At 46.2% G+C, this 21296-nt stretch overlaps 1 protein-coding gene across 2 annotated transcripts in view; it reads left to right on the forward strand.

Moving 5' to 3' along the window:
• The window catches only part of AUTS2 (activator of transcription and developmental regulator AUTS2), a 1151910-nt gene extending 1133016 nt beyond the window's left edge, over positions 1-18894 (forward strand). The window contains exons 12-19 of one of the 2 annotated variants that reach the window (XM_045543179.1): positions 913-984; positions 2195-2224; positions 3933-4004; positions 7644-7785; positions 10866-10943; positions 11984-12067; positions 13201-13423; positions 15760-18894. In XM_045543179.1, the coding sequence (XP_045399135.1) occupies positions 913-984; positions 2195-2224; positions 3933-4004; positions 7644-7785; positions 10866-10943; positions 11984-12067; positions 13201-13423; positions 15760-17008 (1950 nt within the window). In that variant the 3' untranslated portion in view covers positions 17009-18894. The remainder of the gene's footprint in view (positions 1-912; positions 985-2194; positions 2225-3932; positions 4005-7643; positions 7786-10865; positions 10944-11983; positions 12068-13200; positions 13424-15759) is intronic. The other variant, XM_045543180.1, reaches the window with a different exon arrangement.
• The last annotated feature ends 2402 nt before the right edge of the window (positions 18895-21296 follow it).

Consider the following 21296-nt stretch of genomic DNA (forward strand, 5'->3'; position numbering starts at 1 on the left):
TGTACTGCAGCTGATTGCTTTTCTTTCTTTGCTTCCTTTTTTTCCCTTCTCCTGGTAGACAAGCTTCGTGCCTAAACTTGAGCTCTTTTTTCCACAGGAGTTAACTTCCTGCTGTGGGGGGATTCGTGGAAGTTGTGATTTCTTAAATAAAATAACTGGTGGTGTTTTCTGAATCCTTTCCCCCTAGAAAGTAGTGACTGCACCAGAAGTAGGCTTTTTATTGTTGGTAATTCAAAGGACAGAAGCCTACAGATAAAGTTAATATTAGTGACATTTAAGAATGGTGGTGGGAATAGGAAAGACAAAGCAGAATTACACTGGAAATCATTTAATAGTAGATCTGTGTGGTCCCTAAATTAGTTTCTCTTGTCCCATTTCCATCACTGCTAATGAGTAATTACTGAATATAATTCCTTGTTATTGTCTGCCAGTTAAAATTTAGAGAGTTAGGTTAATGTCTGTAAAATACTTTGTTATTCTGATGAGAAGCACCTGATACTGCAAATTATAATAATGTTCACTTAAGCATTTCTTAGAATGTTTTGTGATCAAGCCAAAAAACAAGGACAGTCACTGCTGCTGCTTAATTCAGAAGAGAGGGGTTTCAGGGGCAGCATTTGCATGTGTTGCTTTTCTTTTTCCGTCCTGTGCTTTTTGTTGTGCAATGTGCTAGACGTCTCTCTGCTGTTAGATGTCATTGCTAAAGAGAGCAATCTCTGGCCAGAGCCCCTTGAGAAGATAGGGAGCTGGTCCTCACGAGGAGCCTGTATAGTCACTGAGAAAAATGAAGCTTGTATTTCAGAGTGAAACAAACAAATGAAATTTCACTTCTAGAATTTAGAAGGAAGGAAAGATCTTGCTTTTGTGTCACATGTTTTGTGCTTCCTAAGCTGTGGTTTAATTAATTTGTAGACATCCAACCCTATCGATGTCGCTGCTCGGCCTGGGACAGTCCCACACACTTTACTCCAAAAGGACCCAAGGGTACGTGCAAAGTCAGGCTTGGTCTCAGGTAACACCAGGGTGTGTGTGTTTGCACGGGGCAGCCAGCCCAGTGCTTGCACCTTCGTTAGCTCCTGGGAGCCAGCTGCTTTTTCAGCTGTCCCTTCTAGCTTGTAGAAGAAAGTGCCAGTTACTCTTACAAAACAAAACCTCTCCTACGCCACTGCGGCCCTGTGGGAGAAAAAGGGGACTTATGGTCTGAGCCCAGAAATTGGACACTTTTAGCCTATGTAGTTTCCACTTCACCGGTCTTCTCTGTCTGTATCTCCTCAAGTTTCTCTCACACAAATGAAACAGCTGTAGAATGTTTTGAATGGAAAAGCACTAAGCCTTTTCTTCCTGGAAGTCAGGCTGCATCCCCCTCTTGCCTGGGTTCAGGAAGTGACTGTAGCACAGAGCTCCTCTGGCCCTCTATTTTTAATGTGGTAGGATCCTTTTGTGCTCTAGAGCTAAATAAAATATCCATTATGCTTGGGTTATGTTATTTATTCATAATTTATACCACTCCCTACTTCCAAAAAAGAATTTGAAGTTATAAGATAATCTTGTCTCATTGATTCTTAACATTCATCTCTATAGTAAAAGTGAAAAAATGATTATCTTTTCCAATTTTGTCTTCTTCCCTGGGTAAGGGCAGTCAGAAAATGATAAACAGAGTAGGTAGAAGTTTAAGATGACTCAACTATGTAAGTATATTTTACGATGTGTAGTGAACTTCTTGAAAATGTCTAATACCTATAATATACAGCCATCAAAGGAAGGCTGTTGGGAAACACAGCCTAATTCTGTCTGGAAAGGGCAACTCTCCCAGACACCCGCTCGGGTCCGGCCTTAAAAGCCTATGGTCTGCAGGCCGCTCTCCCTTAGACCTACCCCGTGTGGTGCGGAGATCAAGGGAGTGGAACTCCCGGTGTGTGACTGAGCAAGTCCCTTGCCAGAGGGCTCACCGCTGTTGATCAGACTCGTGCAGGGCTTGTCAGCCTGGGTGTACCGAGGCTTGTGAGGTGGGGGAGGGGACTCTTGGCACTTCTGATAGTGTGAAAATGGGTTAATTATTCTCTAAAAGGGCTTCATTTAAAAGTAAAATTCTAACATTTTAATTTCCCCTCCTAATGAAGCACTACAAATTTGTTAATTAGAGCAATTGTTTGAGTGACAGGCATGTAACCAAGTTGTCATTTTCTCTTCACAGTTGACAGATCCTTTCAGACCTATGTTAAGGGTAAGAAAGCTTCTTCTAGAACTGTTTTGCAACCTCTATTTGACTCCCTGTGGGTTAAAAATACAAGTCTATTACAAGGAAATAAGCCATAGAAGTGCTGGAATAAACTGTTGGAACGACAGTGCTTGGGTTTTTCAGGTGGTGTGGTTGAAAATGGCCTAATTGTTTTTGCTTTGAGTGTTGGAGGAAGCCAGGCCATTGGCTTTTGTATAACAGACAGAATTCAGCTGAGTCAGATTCATTTGTTAGCAGGTCTAGTAAAAGGTTTGACTAGTTGGAACTTAAGGGGAGAGACTTAAGCTATAGGCTGGAATTGGTCTCTTTTATACTTAAAAATACATATTTGGGTCATGTTTTGGCTGGTGGCCTCCTCATGCTGCACAAAGTGATAGCGACGTGCCACAGCTGTTGCACCTGTTTGTAAGGTGTGGGCAGTGCATACTGTGGGCATTGGTCTGTTAACATCTGGCTAATTGGTCTTGAGGGCTAAAGAGTGGCCAGCAGATGATCTCTGAATGATGCTGACGTACCTGGCGGGTGGCAGAGGGAAACAGATGATGGATTGTTGGGTGGAAGATGGATGGACAGTAGATTTCTTACTATACTTAACCCATTTCTGGTGCATATAATCAGATAATTCGATTTCTCTAGAGGGAAAAAGGAGGATTGTGTCATCACTTAGGTGAGGCAGTATATCATTTGTACTTTCAGATGACCTATAATTTAATTATAAGACAAGGGAACTGACCCCAGACTTGTATTTAAGTATATATTTCAGAAACAAATCCTTACTGTAGAAACCAGAAGCGCTGTCTTTTGCTGTTGTACAATGGGGCTGTGTTTCCTTCTCATCCATCCAGTAGTTCCTGAGCACGTACTCTGAGCTTATGGGCAGATTACTTTGCAGGAATGAAGTGGAGAGAGGTGGTCCCTAGCCCCTAGCTGGTAGAACAGTATCCACTCACCGTTACACCACTGCTTATAAAGCAAGTAAAATAATTTGAGAAATATGGATTGATATAGACTCCCCAAAGGGTGGAGGGAGGGACCTTGCAAAGGCGTAGAGAGTTAGGAAGGGACAAGTTCTTTTCTTTCTTCTTTTTCTTCTTCTTTTTTTTTTAATTAAAAATACACAATGCCCACCAACATGAATGGGTAGTTGACTCTTAGCATTTGTGGAAACTGGGCTTAAATAAAAATGTGAATGTCTCTGTACCGCTTCGGGGGTTAAAAAAACAAACAGCAGACTTGAGGGAGGTTAGGACAGGTTCTGTACCCTCTCTTGTTTTGATTTGATTCACTGACATCCACTAATTAGCTTTTCTGAACAGCTGATTTGCATTATAGTGTGGCAGCGTTTGTTAAGTAGGGTTTCCTACTCTACCAGGTCTGCCAGCTGGCTCCAGAAAAGAGAGAGAGAAGAGACAGAGTGGGATTCAGGCTTTTACCATCTTGTCCTTGGTAACCGGGGAGGCCCTTGTCAAGCACGGCTTTCTGAGTAGCGGCCCACGTGGGAAGAGGGGAGCTGTGACTGCCTCATGACTGGGCGCTGGATTGCTGGTGTTGGAAGGCACTTGGAGAGCACAAAGCACGCTTGTTCCATGAGAAAAGCCTCTGCAGCCAAAATCTGCTGAAAGCTTTGGGGAAATTGAAGGTGGTTTTCTCTGAAATGTCTTCCTACTGACCATGTTGTTCTTTCTTGTTCCAGAAACCAGGGAAGTGGTGTGCTATGCATGTTCATATCGCCTGGCAGATCTACCACCACCAACAGAAAGTCAAGGTCAGTCTGACCTTCCTGGTTTCAGGAGGAGGGGGCAGGGCACGCAGCAGTGTGACCTGCTCCGGAGAACCTGAGGAAGGAGGCGTTCAAAACAGACCTCAGGACCAGCAGTCAGGAAGGACCAAGCCCCTCTTGGAAAAGCCATTGGGGGGTCTTACTAGTAATCAGGGAGACCCCAGCACAATAACAAAACAAAAGCAAACTGACATACTCCCTAGTGTTTTTTTCTTTTTTATGATTTTTATCATCTTATTGATCCAAAGGGCTTAAATATGGATTAAGTAAAGGTTTTAGAAATATAATTATAGTGACCCAGAATTAGAATATAGAAATACTTAGTATCTGGAAAGAGCTATAAATGAATGATGGTTTTTTGTGGGTTTTTCTTTTAATAACAATTGGCACATTCATTTCATTTTATGGCTTTGGAAAAATGAAAGAGTAATTTATGCGCAATACAAAGATGCTGCTGAACTTCCATTCGCAATGGTTGTTATTAAAAACTGCTCTTCTGGAAGTGGCATTTGGTTTGCAGCGACCTTCCATTGGTCCCCTCGTGCCCAGTGACAGGATGTTAGAATACAGTCAGTACTTGCCAGAACCACCTGGCCAGTTACCTTACCCGACTGTAGGTGACTTTTCGTTTTTGTTTATATTTTCATCACACAGATTAATATATTCTATGCTTTACTAAAGCCTTTATGATGCAATAGGGAAGAGATCAAGAACTTCAGCAAGTGACCTGATAGAACATCAGTGCTTGACTTGGGGAACAAAGTAACTGTGACAAGTCCAGATTTGACAGTCTGTGTAACTATGCCTGAAAAAATGGGAGAAAACAAGCAGTCAAGTAATTGATTAAGAAAGCTTGGCTGGGTGCAGTGGCCTGTAATCCTAGCACTCTGGGAGGCCAAGGTGGGTGGATTGCTTGAGGTCAGGAGTTCGAGACCAGCCGGAGCAAGAGCAAGACCCTGTCTCTACTAAAAATAGAAATAAATTATCTGGCCAACTAAAAATATATATAGAAAAAATTAGCCGAGCATGGTGGCGCATGCCTGTAGTCCCAGCTAATCGGGAGGCTGAGGCAGTAGGATCGCTTAAGCCCAGGAGTTTGAGGTTGCTGTGAGCTAGGCTGATGCCATGGCACTCACTCTAGCCCGGGCAACAGAGCGAGACTCTGTCTCAAAAAAAAAAAAAGAAAGAAACCTTAAGCTTCACTTCATCCATTTCTCCATGAGCAAGCTTTTAGTCCTAGCAGCATCTGGGAGCCAGCACAAGAGTAGTATAAGATGTCAGTAAGGCAGGAGAGAGCACTACTCATCACAGAAGAGAAATGTTTTTAAAAAGGTTAAATGATTTTTAAAATAAAAAAACCCAAGTTTTAGCCACTCTGGAGGCTGAAGAGGGAGGATCCCTTGAGCCCAGGAGTTTGAGTCCAGCCTGAGCAACATAAGAGACCCTGTTTGTAAAAGAAACAAAGAAAACTCATTTAAAGGTTAAGCAAACCTCAATAAATGAGGTAACTGAGATACTTTGCTTTGGTTGCCAAATACCTGTTCTTTCTCATAACATCCCATCAGTGAGTTTTGCTCACTTTTACTTTATTGTTAGGTGAGGTTTAATTAGAATCCTTATGGTTTAGCTTTGTTAGAAAATGTATGCGTTGCAAAGAGCTAACTAGGTTTTGATGATGAGTCCAATTCACTTTTCGTTCTGGATGATGTGGTTAGTGGAACGTAGGTAAAACACGTCTTCCTTGTAACTCCTTTGGTTAAAAGCAGTGAAGGATGTTGCATGTACCACTCTGGCAACTTCTTTTCCATAAAAGTGTCCCTGATGACTCAAACTTCCATTATCCCAACTTCAATTAGAAAGACCTCTTGAACATGAGCTAATTCTGCTCATCTCCCCTTTTCAGCAAACTACTTGCAATCCCCAAGTGCCATTTCACTTCATGGACCTAAGTTGTGGTTAATGGAACTGTGCTGTGTACCATACGATATTAGCACTAATTTGGCAACAGAATTAAAGGAGGTACTCAAAAGATTTTTGTAGATTTATACTGAAGCAGAAGCTTGGTTTTGGGGTTTCGCTGTTACTTTGTAGCAGGACTTTAATTATAGCATTCCCTATAGATTTGAGCAGAAATTGCATCACCCCCTTTGTCTTTAACAGTCATTTACACGTTCTTTTAGTCATTCACTCGGTTCTCATTGAGAGCCTGCAGGTTCTTTACTGGGCCAAGCTCAGTGCACTCATCTTTCCTGCCATCTAGCTGCTCAGAGCTCAGTAGTGGAGATCGGCGTGTGTGTAAAAAGTGACGTAAGTGCTGTGTGCTGCCGCTTGGGTGCATGGGTCCGTTTCAGTTTGAATGTGGGTGAGGGAGGAGTGGGACGCTGACCTTTGGCAATCGGGGAATGGCAGACTTCCCTCCTCTCTGACTCTCACACCGCGCTGCGCCAACCTGTGTCCCTCCTCATCGGCTCTCTCTGTTGATGAGCAGGGCAAGGATCCCTCAGGACATGCGGGAGGTTGAGGTGATGCAGGGGTGGGGCCAAAGGGACTGAGCATCAGATGAGTCCCAGAGACTGGAGGAGTGAGCTTCAGAAGCAGGCTGAGGGCAGTGAAAGGTCAGGAGACCGGACGGCAAAGAGGCGACAGTGAGGGGAGGGCAGCTCGGGCTTCAGATCTCAGACTGCAGGAGCCGTGCTGCCAGCAAGGTGTGACTCCAGTGCAGAGAGAAGGCTGTCCAGAGTCAAGGGGGTGGGGTGAGTTGAAAGCATGCTGGGGAGAGTCTCCAGCCCAGAGAATGCTGCCGGGGAAGGGAGCAAGAGGAGAAATGTGGACCAGGGTCTACAGCCTTAGAGGAAGGTGAGCGGGAAGATTCGCCTGAGGGCAGATGAGAAAGAGGAAACAGCGATTTCAAGCATTGGCAAGGACATCACACGACAGAGTCTTGATGGGTTACTGGTCTGGACAGATCCCCTCCTCTTCCTCAGCTGATGGGGGGTAGTAGGAAAAGAAAAGGCCTCTATTAGGTAAATTAATGACCCTACTTTGTTTTTGTTTGGCTTTTTAATAATGTGTAACAACAATCATTTGAAAATTAGCTTGTAGGCATGGAAATATTTCTTTATAACTTTCACTTACTAATGTACTGTGATCTATTAGCGTATGGCAAAGAGTCATTAAACAATTAATTTATATAGCAAATTATTCGTGCAGAATTCCTAATAAAATGAGCTTTAAAATACTATTATTTTGAATCTTGCTAAAATGGAGCAAAATATTAAACTACTACTTTGGGAGTGGTGTAGCGGTTGGAATAAATAGGACGTGGTTTTCTGCCTCAAACAATACAACCTCAGAGAGCAGACACTGGTTTTGCCACCTGACCTCTCCAATGGGAGAAGCGGGTACTGCCAGCAGGCATGGCCGAGCCCTGTGAGGCTGACCTGCTGTGTTGGCACTTGAAGGGTAAACGATGTGTGGATTGCTGCGTTCTCGCAGGATTGTACACTTGAACCTGGCTGGGGCCACAGAGTTTATTCTGTCCGGTCTCAGGCTCTTCATTAACGTCTTTCTTCCCTGCCGTTCGTCTTGGGATTTCATCTTCCGTTGTTCCCCTTGCCGCCGTAGAAGCAGATGCAGTCGGACCCTCACAAGCTGGACTTCGGACTGAAGCCTGAGTTCCTGAGCCGCCCTCCGGGCCCCAGTCTCTTCGGAGCCATCCACCACCCCCACGACCTGGCGCGGCCTTCCACTTTGTTCTCTGCCGCTGGTGAGTCTGGGGCGGGGGCACAGCTAAGGAATGTAGTTTTTCGGTAGCTAAAGAAATTATGTCTGGGCTCTGTGCTGCCGCTCAGTCACTACCTAAAACAGCACAATGTATGCCAGCTGGCAGGACAACATCACAGCGCATCTGGGGAGATGGGCCCTTCTTCATTGCTACACCCTTTTTCATTGACGAAGGGAAAAATGCATCTTTTCCTCACAGGGACTCATATTGCTTTGGCTCCTTATTTGTTTCTATATTAAACCAGCATAACTCACGAGCACGTCCAACGCCATTGGAAAAGATCAGAAAGCTTATAAGGGCAGATCGGAAGGAAACAATGCCAGGAACCGTACAAGGTTGTAGCTGCCTTCACCATTGGTGCCCGCAGGGCACTCAGTCATTTTGCACTGTGATGCTCAGTCAGGCTGTGCTTTAGGGTGTGAGGGTACAGGAGTACAATGACAACAGTTGCCGGTGGTGTGGTCTGAGATAGGGAGGGTTGACCACTTGGGTGCGGCTTTCCTCTGCCACCACATGTAACACTACTGTCTGGTTGGTTATAGCGATGGAAGGAACTTAGGGGACAGGGTGTAAAACACTGAGTGACCTGTTCCTTAGACCTGTAATTTGTTCACCCTCTGAGAATACTCACTTTCAAGTGTCTGTTGGGTATTTGGAAGGGGGGCATGAGGAGCTGGCCATGGGGTCCCTATTCATTTGGGCTCCAGGTACACACAAGGCAGTAGCTGTCAGGAGTATTTGGTAGATGAGAACGGCACTCTGGGTACCAAGGGTTTCTTATCATTTCATCTTTTCTAAAGCTTTTTCTAGTGCACAGTCCTTGGCACGGAGCTCTGCCCAGGTAATACTTATAAACGATGGCATTGAGCTCATTCTCATGATGAGCTTCACAACCTCATACCACTAGGTTAAATAGAATTTGTTTTTCTGGGCATACGTAGTCAAGGATCCCATTTTTGATCCTTAAGGAACAAGTTTCACACCCATCTGCCTGCTGCCTGCCCAGCCTTTTATCCAAGACTCGCTTTTGGTGGACCTATGGCTCTTCTATTCAGGAAGAGAGAAACAGCCACATTGCAAGAAATCATCATTTTAATGGGCCTTGTGCCAAAGCAATTGAATCACCCTTGAGGGTAGATAGAATTTACTAAGGTCTCAGGTTTTTCTCTGTCAGTTCTATCTAGGGACATATTTGAAGGCTCTGTTACCATGGCACCTAGGCTCTGAGACAGGGCTACATTAAGAACAATTTTTGGAGAAAAATAGAGAGATTTCTCCCTGGCTTCCATTTGAGCCAAGTGGATGAATTGGCTTCTTTTGCTTCAATAATTCTGGAACTACAAGGCACCCCTGGGGGCCCTGGGCTGAGCAAAGCTCTGGGCTTCACTGAAGCATTAATTAGCCTGTACTACGCACACGGTACGTGGCCACGATTTTATTTAGCTGCCAACATCGCTGGTGCCTAACGAACGTCATCCTGGAGTATAATCACTTTGTGGAGGTGGGTATCATTCTCGCACTTTCCAGGTGGAGAACAAGCCGCCATCTAGAGCTGGGTGGATAACCCCTCAGCTGCCTTCAAATTCTGAGATACCACGACCATGACGATGCTCCTCCTGTAGCAGGTGCTTCCTCACAAACCAGGCCCCGAGACCTGGCAGTCCAGGACCAGCAATGCAAAACACAACTTGAGTTATTGATAATAGCATGTAGACAGGGACGGCCCTCCTGCATTTCACCTGTTTTCCTAAGGGAATTTATACTTGCTGACGGGCACTTAGAGAAAACGCAGTGGATTATGAAACAGTCATTAGTAAATTCATTTATCCAGGGCCTGTTTACACTTCCATTCTGGAAGGTAATCCCTTTTAGTGTAAGCAATGTTGGATTTTGCCCGAAATGGGTATTTGGTAAAACTTTTAACTGGTAGGTATAACTTGCACATACTGGTTAAATTCAGCCGCTTTCATCCTGCCGTTGAATGCTGACCCCTGCAGTAAACTAAGAGGCTTCTTCAGATGACTGCGGCAGGTGCCTCATCGAGAGCGAAGCCTGCCTCCCAGGGAACTTGCCTGCTCAGCTCCTAGCCTTGTGTTAAGCCAGTGTGGTGCCCTAAGCTTTTGGAAATGTTGTCCTTCACTAATTCATGTACGCACACCTTTTTTCACTCCCTCTTTCCTTCCTTTCCCATCTCCCGTCAAGGAAAGGATCTGAGGCTTCTTAAACAGGCACATATCGGACAAAATAAAAGGAGAGGAGAAAATGTGGGTAAAGGGAAAACGGAAGGAAAGAAAACCGCCACGTTAGACCCGAGTTCCCCGACAAGCAAAACAGAAACTTAGTTATAAGATTTTTAGTGTCCAAAAACTTATGAATAAGCCAGGTTTTCCTGGCACTGAAAACTGACGGGCACCAGAGGACTTCATTTCCTATGACCTAATGTAGCTCACACGAGTTTCATAGGGTTAGACCTTGTAATGTCCTCAGTGCGGGTGCACTGGACTAACACACTCTGCAGGAAAAGGGATTCTGCAAAGGCCCAGAGCGGTGCAGCCCAGATCTGCAGCTTCAGGACAGCCACTGCTGAGCCAAGGATGATAAAGTGTCTGAATGTGTCCCCTGAGATGCTTCATGAGATGCTTCATGAAGAAGGTATTCCATGACCAAATGTTCCCCCTCAGAGAATGAATAAGCTATAAGCGTATTAATGGCTCCAAGGAGTCCTTTGGTAAAGAACCTTGCTTGACAGTTTTTAATCCAGTATTTCTCCAAACTTAACTTGGTTAGTTATGGGCCCTCCTGCCCCACCTCTGGCAGTTATCTCCATGTTTGTAATACTGTGTGTCATTGGCCAGCCAAACAGGGAAAGACAAAAGGTGGTGATTTATTTTCTTCTTCCTAACAAAAACATTTCCTTTTCTGATGTCTTGCCAGCAGGGCCCTGGGTGCGCTTTAGCCAGGACTTTCCTTTATATACTTTATCATGGGGCACTTAAACAGCCAGTTGCTTTCCAGAAATTGGCTTTTGGTAAAATCTGATTTTGATATGTTTGACTCAATAGGTGCTGCACACCCATCTGGGACTCCTTTCGGGCCACCTCCTCACCACAGCAACTTCCTCAACCCTGCTGCTCACCTCGGTGAGTTGCCCGGCAACCTTGGGAATGGCCGTCTGTGTTTCACACTTTGCTTTGCTTACCGTGCTCCGGCTGCGCTTGCTAGCAAGCCAGCGATAGTCCTGGGCACCCCACTGCCTGCGTAGGGAGATGATCGTATTCTTTCAGGACTTTCAACACATGCTATCCTGTCTTCAAGATTTCAGCGTCTCTTCTAGCACATTCTTTCGGTGGTAGATCTGTGTGCAATAGTGGTTCTGTCCAAAGTTACTGATGGTGCCACGGGAAAGCCATTCCTTGGTATCTCAGGGAATCCGAGTTTACAACAGCCTGTTCCTGCCCATTGGAAAGACCGTGGCCTCTTGCCCTTTAGCTAAAGAAAGAGAAGATGATGTTAGAAAGAGGCAGTACCTTTGTTTTGTTACTTCACATTTTACTTCCCTGTTAATTTTTCTCTTCCTAGCAAAGGTGCCTGCTTTTTAGTGGCTTGTATTTGTTTGATGTTCTCTGCAAGTGTCCAGGCAGGTGCAAGCAATGGTGTGCGCACTCCGATGTGGCTCAGCCGTGGCCTGTACCAGGGCCATTACTGCAGTGGCCCACTCAGTACCCTTACTTCCTGCTGTCAGGAACCCCCCGTCTTTCCAAATGGTGGGTGCAGATCCATCCTGCTAGGGAGGCGTGCCTTCACTATTTTAGCATTGAGAGGCTTAAGATGTGTCGTTTCTGTTTTGGTAGAACCTGCAAGGCACATTCCTGGAAGAAGAGGGACTGGCAGGAAGGCAGCTTAGACCATGGCTTGAGTGGTGTCCCCACTGGGCAAAAGAGGAGGGATGCATAATGCACAGTTCTGGAAAAATAGTCCTCATAAATATGTTGCTGACCCGAGGCCTAAATCCAAATGCAGTGAAAACCTTGTACACAATCCGGTAGGAGAAGTGGGGCAGACCGCGTCTGGCCATAGAGAGGGCAGGACCCTGCGTCCCTTTCCCTGGCTCCCAGGAGGCTTCGTGTTCCTCACACAGCAGAGTCCGTGACCGTCTCCTTCCTCCCAATCTTGTTTGCAGAGCCTTTTAACCGGCCGTCTACGTTCACGGGCCTGGCAGCAGTTGGTGGCAACGCCTTCGGGGGACTTGGAAATCCTTCAGTTAGTGAGTACCTCTAACTTTTAAAAGTCTGCCTTGGACTATTTATCTCCTCTAATCTGATATGGCTAAAGACCTTTCTAGATAAAAGGAAGCAAATTTAGGTTGTATCATTGCAAAATCAGGCCTAATCAATGGAGTTAGGTAAAAGCATGTGAAACTGTGAAACCACCATTTTAAGGATAGCCCACTGTTGACACGTTTCTGAGGGTCAGAGTGAGGATGTGGCGCAGTAGAGATCACTACAGAAAGTTTACTTAAGTTCACTGTCTCATCCATAGCCCGTCTCTGCTATCCGGGACCTTGGCTACAACTCACAATATTTAAAGTTCATCTTGCCCTTGGCATTAGTGGGATTGTAAAAAGCACAACAAATAATAGCAGGAAAACAATACCAGGCTCAGGATAATGAATAATTGGCAACATTTTGTTCTCCATAATCTGGGAGGACTGTGCGGTTCTAGTCTCTCTAGATTAGGAAGAGAGTTGTAACCCTGCTCATGTTCTAAACATTATTTAGTCACTGAATATACAGCTTGTTCTCTTTCATGCCACATATCATGTATTCCTGGGATGGGAGACCTAAAATGTAGCTCTGAGCATACCGTCCCAATTCGATCTCTGTTCAAATTAGAGCAAGGAGACCGTATGCAGCTGTGTAGGTCACGGCCCTATCTGGTCTCTGATAACACTTGCTCTCGTTTGCTAAAGTTACAGAAAGAGTCACAGGGTTGTGGTGGGTAGTAGAGGAAACCGTGAGTTCCACTCTGAACTCAGAGTTACTAATCTAAGTCACAGCTTCGTCATACCCCCTTCTGCATGCTTGAACTTCTGCATGCACCAGATTTGTTTGATTAGGTCATCTTGACACCCGTTTGGTCCCTTTCCTTTTTAATGCCCCCTGCCCCAACCTTTGCTTTTGGTTAAAAGAAAAAGAATAAAAAGCTGTGAGCTACCTCTCCAGTGTAGGACAAGAGTTCCTCTAATGAATTTGTTAATCTCCTTTCCTTTTCCAGCTCCCAATAATATGTATTCATTTTAACTCTGAATGCTGTTAAAAGTTTTTTGGTAAGTACCTTCATTACAGCAGATTATATAATTTCTCTTAAACCTTTTTGTTCTCCACTTCACCATTTCAGCACCCAACTCAATGTTCGGCCACAAGGATGGCCCCAGTGTGCAGAACTTTAGCAACCCTCACGAACCCTGGAACCGGCTGCACCGAACGCCTCCGTCGTTCCCGACCCCTCCGCCCTGGCTGAAGCCAGGGGAGCTGGAGCGCAGCGCGTCCGCTGCAGCTCATGACAGAGATAGAGATGTAGATAAACGAGACTCATCCGTTAGTAAAGATGACAAAGAAAGGTACGCAAAGAAACCGCTCTCGAGTCCCAATGGGGGAGCCTGCTCTGCGCCAGGTACCAGTGGGACCGGCCGCCCACCCTCCCTGTCCCAGCCTTGAGCTTCAGCCACCCCGTAGCGTCAGCTTGTCCCCGTAGCCAGTGCCGGCAGCCCTCACGGTCCCGGAGCCAACACCCTGTGGCCCGGAGTGTATCGTGACCACAGGAGATAGCTAGGGCGTAGTGACAGATTCCTGTCTCAGAAGCAGGTACACATTAGCACATCCAAGTCCCTGTGAGCGTTAGTGTGTCCAGATAGAAGTCTTTGCTCTGAAACACAGTGAGTTGGAGCTTCGGGCCAGACACACACAGCATGACTCAATACCATATTTGCTTTCAAGTTCGTGCAGTCCATTAAATCATCCATAGGTTTTCCTCTCTCTTTCCCTCGCTTTCTTTTTGTTTTCTTTTAGAAAGCCATGTTTGCATTGCCTCATCATATTTTTCTCAAATTTTGTTCAGACTCAAAGCCTGGGGCTCCCAGATGATGAATAAAATTTTACTAACCTAGATTTAGAGAAGCATCAACAAGCATTTTTGGTTTTCATTTTGGTTTAGTTTTGCCAGTAGATAATGAATTTTATTACCCGTTGTTGTCTCTGTTCTTGGGAACCCATGCCTAAAAAAGAAGTAGCCTGAAAGAGGAAACGTCTTGTAGTATTTTTTGTGGAGAATGTCATAAGCATTCTTGACAAAGTATCTTTTTTCTTTCTTTCTTTAGGCTATTTTCAGTTTGGGCAAACTGATAAGCAGGGATGCACGAGCTGGGCTTGACAGGAAATACCCAGTAACAGTTTCCCCGGGTGCTTACCATTCAGATTTGATCCCAATCTTTACTTTTCCTTTTCTGTGTATAGTGTGTGTGTGTGTGTGTGTGTGTGTGTGTGTGTGTGTGTACGTCCTGGTAACTTAAAAGAATTCAACTTTACAGGCTCTAAGTGTGGCAGATCAGTCATCATAGGCTATCGTGCTGACTGATTTCTTTCTTGTAAAAGAAAAAGACAAGTTTTCCTTCTAGGCAGCATGATAAATCTCTCCTAACCAATGGGAGGGTTGTCGGTGACATTCAGCTCTGAGCTGTAACTGCCAAAGTGGACGAATCCTAGAGCCTGAGCTGTCTTTAAACAGTCGGCACTGAGTATGATTCAGGGCTTGGCCAGGAAACCCATCCGCATTTTTTTTGATGGAGTAAAAATGGCCTCTTGGATTAAAGTGAGGAAACTTCATAAATAAAATACACTTTTCCATTCTTCCCTTGAAAGTTCTCTTCCTAGCCTGTCCTCCGCAGCCCTCTACAACTCGCTTGTAGGGAGCCCTCCTTAATCCTGTCACTATGGCCTCCCTGGTCTTCTCATCCTGCCACTGCTCAGCCAGTGTGGCGTCCTGCCCCTCCTCACCTTGGCTGGGGCTGCCTTGGGTCCGTCCCTAAGACTTACCTGATTCTTAGTCTTAACTCTTCAAGTTTTACCTTATTGTCATTGTGTCATTTTGTACTTTCTGCCCAGTACTCTTGAGCCCCTCCACGACAGGTCTCTGAAGTTCTTACTTCAGATTTCCATTCACAGATGCTCTAAAATTGCTCTTGATTTCTCCCCTGAGGTGTTATGGACCTGCTTTTCCTACTGCCTTTCCTCTGTCTTCTCATCGGATCTTGGCTTTCTTATCCTGCCTGATGCAGAAGTGCTTTTTGCAACCTCAAAGTCCTGAGATTGTGATTTCCTTTCAAGCCTCCCTCACATGCCACATCTTGGAGATTGTTTGGCATCAGCATTATTTACTCTGAAATGGGTCATCTGTCCTTGTGAGGAGCTACACACTCCCATAATACGTACGTTAAACTCTTCCTTTTCGCCGGCTCTGTGTTGCACGGCTAGAAGAAAAGTCATCTTTGTATTTGGGCTCTTGGAACGTTATTCTTAACACTGTGACCCTGAGACTCTGACAGCGCGATGGCCTTGCCACATCGCTGCCTTACTGACCCCAGTGGGCCATTCTGGCTTCCTGCGAAAGCTCTTCCCCTGTGATCTTGACCGGGGCTCTTACACGCAGAGAGAACCGTTTCTCCCTCAGACTCTCCCCTCACCGCATCCCTAGTGGGCCACTCCCGTTAAGCTTCCTCTGAAATCTAGGTAAGTAAGGTCAGGGTGGCTGGCTGTGCCCTCCCCAGGGCGTGTCGGCCGCCTGGTGACCGAGGGAGCCCGACCGAGCCTGTCCTCCTCACACCGCCATTTCACCGGCAGCCCCTGGCCAGGCCGACAGGCCCATTTCATTTGCCTCCTTGTCTCCCTCTTTCCTCCGCAGGGAAAGCGTCGAGAAGAGACACTCCAGCCACCCTTCACCAGCACCTATCCTCCCGGTGAGCGCCCTGGGACACAACCGCAGCTCCACGGAACAGATCAGGGGTCACTTGAACGCCGAGGCTCGTGAGAAAGACAAACCCAAAGAGCGGGAGAGAGACCACGCGGAACCCCGCAAGGAGCCGGCAGCCGACGAGCACAAGGCCAAGGAGGCGCACGTGCCGGAGAAGGACGCGCACGGCCGGGAGGGGCGCGCCGCGGGCGAGGAGGCCAAGCAGCTGGCCCGGGTGCCGTCCCCCTACGCGCGGACCCCCGCGGTGGAGAGCGCCAGGCCCAACAGCACCTCGAGCCGCGAGGCTGAGCAGCGCAAGAGCGAGCCAGCCTACGAGAACCCCAAGAAGAGCTCGGAGGTCAAGGTGAAGGAGGAACGGAAGGAAGACCACGACCTGCCTCCGGAGGCCCCACAGACCCACCGGTCTTCGGAGCCGCCTCCTGCAAACTCCTCGTCCAGCGTGCACCCGGGGCCCTTGGCCTCGATGCCCATGACCGTGGGGGTGGCCGGCATTCACCCCATGAGCAGCATCACCAGCCTGGACAGGACTCGCATGGTGACCCCCTTCATGGGCATCAGCCCCATCCCGGGTGGAGAGCGCTTCCCGTACCCCTCTTTCCACTGGGACCCCATTCGGGACCCCTTGAGGGATCCTTACCGAGAACTTGACATTCACCGGAGAGACCCGCTGGGCAGGGACTTTCTGCTAAGGAACGACCCGCTGCACCGTCTCTCCACTCCCCGGCTGTACGAAGCTGAGCGCTCCTTCAGGGACAGGGAGCCGCACGACTATAACCACCACCACCACCACCACCACCACCCCCTGTCTGTGGACCCTCGGCGGGAGCACGAGCGAGGAGGCCACCTGGATGAGCGGGAGCGCTTGCACATGCTCCGAGAGGACTACGAGCACACGCGGCTCCACTCTGTCCACCCCGCCTCCCTGGACGGACACCTGCCCCACCCCGGCCTCATCACCCCGGGGCTCCCCAGCATGCACTACCCCCGCATCAGCCCCACCACGGGCCACCAGAACGGACTCCTCAACAAGACCCCGCCGGCGGCGGCGCTGAGCGCGCCTCCCCCGCTCATCTCCACGCTGGGAGGCCGCCCGGTCTCTCCCAGAAGGACCACTCCTCTGTCGGCGGAGATGCGGGAGAGGCCGCCTTCGCACACGCTGAAGGATATCGAAGCTCGGTAAGGCGGGCGTAGGAGCGCGAAGGGAGGGAAAAGCCCTGCGCAAACCCAAGGAGACACACGGGAGAGAGAACTCCTGCACCGGACAGACTGGGGGGAAGCCCCCACCTCTTCCCTTGTAAAAAATGTATAGATCAGTGCAGATTTTGAAATGTTTTGTATATTATATGTTGAGATTTTTCAGATCTTTTAGCCACGTCATATGTTCTCATGTCTTCTACTCTTTTTGTTTCTCGTATAAGACTTTTTGATTTGAACCAAAACAGTGAAGATGACAACACACACCAATTTGATGACAATTGGGGGGCGGGGGGAGTCCACACCATCCATCAAGCAAAGCTCTTTCAGATGAGAAGGGAAGGCCGTGTATATAGTTCTGTAAAAAAAGATTGCTTCATGAGCTAATGGTTCATATATGCAAAAGGGTAAGATGAAAGCTTTACTTTGTATAAATGTAAATAGATAAAGATTAAGTAACATAATACATTAATACTTCTTAAAATGTGCTATTTGCAAACTTAATATCAGTGAACACAGTCTCTAAGGCTGTGTTCCCATATATTGTTATAGACAGCTAAACCCTTCAACTATGCAATGAATGTTAGGGCTTTTCACAAAAGCCCACCTAACTCAAAGGAGCCTTTTCAAATCCATTTACAACATACTTAAGGTCATATTTTCCCTGAACAAGCGCTTACGTGATATGACTCTGTTTTCCTTGCTTGTTTTTTTTCAAATGGAGAAACATGCTATTTTGCAAATTGGACCCCAGGCTGGAACTTTGCATCTGAAGTTGCTGCTTGTGGGCTTTGGGGGAAAGTGCAGCCCTGGAAAGGTACTGAGGACGCGAACAGCCAGTGCCAGGGAGGATGGGATTTGTCAGATGCCAGAATCGGGGTGGGTGGTGGTGTCTGTCAGACACAAACAGGTCGCCAGAATCTTGTCACCATCAGTCACGTGACTTCACACACACCTCATGTGGGAACCATGCCTTTTTTAGTGTGTCCTGTTTCCTATCTGTACACACTTCCTCGTTTTGCAATGAGATTGAAATACACCCAAACAGATCCTGAAAGAAAGCTTCAAGTTTTCTCAGATGATGGATGTGTTTTCACGGCATTCAGTAACTGATAAAGTTAAGGTGCACATTTCCCAATGTGACTCACTGTACTCCAGTCGGTAGTAAAGTCTGGGAATAGTCGTAACAGGTAAACCTCGTGGAGCCATCGCAAGTTACAGAGGGTGAAAGGTGGCAGAGAAAAAGTCTTGTGTGTGTGTGTGTGCGTTTTTCAGTTTGCATCAATCTTAATGTCTCTTCATAATACTTTTATAATACATTAAGCCTCTTGTCTACATATTTGGAGAGAATATGACTTTACTAGCAGAGAAATACAATATATCTTGTCTACTGGACTGTAAAATATATGTATCAAATAAAATTAGTTCCATTTGGTCTTCTAGTATATTAAAGTGCTATCTGACGTTGTTATCCTGTTTTTGCAAAAAAAAAAAGTTAACTACAGACCATTGTTTCTAATAAGCAGAGAGATCTATTTTAGTAGTAAACTGAAGGTTTAGTTGTGAGCTTCAGATTTTGTGAACTCCAGATGTTGTGCAGTGTTTTTTTTTTTTTTAAAAGACAACAGCTAAAAAGAAAAAAAAATCCAAGGAATATGTACACTGGAACTGTAGTGGTAGCTTTCAGTATTGTAAAGAGATTGTTCTATACAGACCTTTTTGCTGTTTATCCTGTATGTAATAAAGTCCTTTCTAGATCCTATGTGAAAAGAAAAGTGAAGCAACTGAATCTTCAGCATGTTCTCATCGGCGGAGCCTTCTTGTGTAATGTAAACTGTGCCATGTTATTAAAAAATGTGAACTAAGCTTCCAGCTGCTTGTGTGTGTGAGATGGCCATCATTACCGTAGGGAAGACGTCATACACGCAAGACCGGGCTCTTGAAAAGAAACACCTGGAGCCCAGCCCGTGTGAGAACAGAAGGCTCACCTGGCCACACTAACTCGGTTAGCGACCCACAGTTAGTTTCCGTATTCATTTGTGCCCCACACGGTCAGTTGTGGAATTTTTTTTTTTCGGGGGGGGGGGGTGGGTATGTTCTAAACAAATTACTGTAAAAGTCATGAGAAGGTCCTTTTGGATTTTGTAGATGGACAGACGCGTGGGCCCCATCAGTAAGTATCATTTGTGTCTCTGGCCTGCTTCAAAACTCAGAAGCACTTGCTTTAGCAGCACTGACAAGAAGTCTGACTTAGGGCCTGTGGCAACAGTTTTCGCTCGTTTGTTCCTCTGCATTTCAATCTGTGGACTCAGTCATATGTTACTTAAGACCTTCCAGATATTTTTTTCCTGTCTCGACTTTCTCTGTGTCTCGTTGAATTACGTGGCATATTCTTCATCAGTTTGCAGACTTCTCCCTGTGTCCTCTGAAATCTGTTTTGATTTTTTTTTTCAAGATGTAAAAAATTGTTAAATGTTCTTGTATCAATCTGATGAAATTGCTGTTTGGATGAGATTGTCTGGATTGGTGTTTGTGTCTTTCTGGGCGGGGAAAGGCAAAAATGCTCCAGCTTAGCAGGATTTGGGTGGCTGCTGAATGATTCAGAAACAGAAAGAAGAGAAATCAGGGCCCTGGGTCTGGGATGGGAGAGACAGGGACGCTTGGAGAAAGACTCTGGGGCGGGGCTTGCAGGCTCACGCTAGCCATGGGCAGTGACGGCCTGAGGGGCCACTTCCCTCAGCACTGAATGTGAGTGCTGGCCCCAGCCTGGAGAAAATAACAAAGAAAAACTAGTGGACTGGAAAACATGGTATAAACACCGTGGTTTTCCAATCGGGCAAATTCGCAGAACCTTCAGACGCTGTCAGTGGCAGACCTCACTGCCTTCTATTGTACACCTATTTTGATGTCGCCATCTGCAATGGCATAACGCAGAAGAGTCAAACTCTCAAATCAGTCACGGTATTTAATCCCTGGGGCTTTATTCATCTGAACCTTTGCATATTTTCCCTCTAATTACATTCAGCTCCTCGGCATTGATGGGCACCAGCACCAATTTGATTTCCTGCTAACCTATAGATGCTCTAATTATCTCCACAATCTTTGACTGACAATGATCTTGTTACCTTCTAATGGTACATGACAAGTAAAATAGCGAATATAATGATGCAATAATTACCACTTGGGATGGGTATTTGCCACAGCATTTGCTGTTCATCCATTTTCTGCCTCAATCAAGGTGGATGAGAGGAAATAAGATGCGATTGTTGATGTTATATACATATGTAGCATAAAAAGAAGTTTAAGACAGAATTCTGCAGTGCAATCAGCCATGCAGTCGTGAGACACTCAAGGCCTTTTGTGTTTGCATCCATGCTGGAAACCAAATTAGGCCTCCGTGTATTAAATCAGTTGAAGGGACGAGGACAACAAAAGTGACAAGATTAGAAGGCAAGAGAATTTCTAGTATTAAAGAAAAGGACACAAGCTTTTTTATACACCGGTTTTTAAACTCTGCCATCATTTGGTGCATTTCTGAAAATTTCTTGAACATGGACAGTTTTTGTTTAAAAGAATAGGGTCATTTATCAGAAAATTATGCTATCAAAGGCTGTCAATTCCGTAGTATAAAATTGCTGGTCTTCCTTTACCACTATCACATGTACAAAGCCAAGGTTTTAGTATCTCACACCTGAAATGCTAGAAATTTCCAACAAGGAGCTTGGTGGGAAGGAGCCCTTGGGCTAGCAGTCACGAGGTCTGGGTCCACCCAGACCTTTCATGATGAGTGACCCTGAGCAAACACAGTCTCTCTGGAACTGAGTTTATGTGTAAGATGGCACGATCTGAACAAAATGAGCCCTAAAGGCATGAAATGTGTAAGCCCGATGTAGGTTGGCATGGCACACGTGGAACTGTCGCGTGCAGCCCCAGAGTTTACAGGAATTGTAGATTGGGTAGAGAATGGCCCACACAAGGGATTTTTTTTTTTTTTTTTTTTAACAAACTCACTCCCAATTACAGTGTCTTGATTCTTGCTTAAGAAATGCTGAAATGTTTGGCAAGACCAAAGGGAGTGGGTTGGTGATTCCAGGGCACCTAACTTGGATGTTCCTCACCTGAAAGGGGGAGGGGAGTGGAGTAGGGCAGCCTCTGGTGGAGTAAGGCTCCCAGGCTATTGTCACAGTCCGCGTCTCCACCTTGTCCTACCCAGCATGTTTACTGACTTCCCGATGCACACGGGTAAAGCTGAGCCTCCGAGCCAGTCAGTGTCT

This window comes from Lemur catta, chromosome 2 (assembly GCF_020740605.2).
Source record: "Lemur catta isolate mLemCat1 chromosome 2, mLemCat1.pri, whole genome shotgun sequence".
Taxonomy (NCBI): Eukaryota; Metazoa; Chordata; class Mammalia; order Primates; family Lemuridae; genus Lemur; species Lemur catta.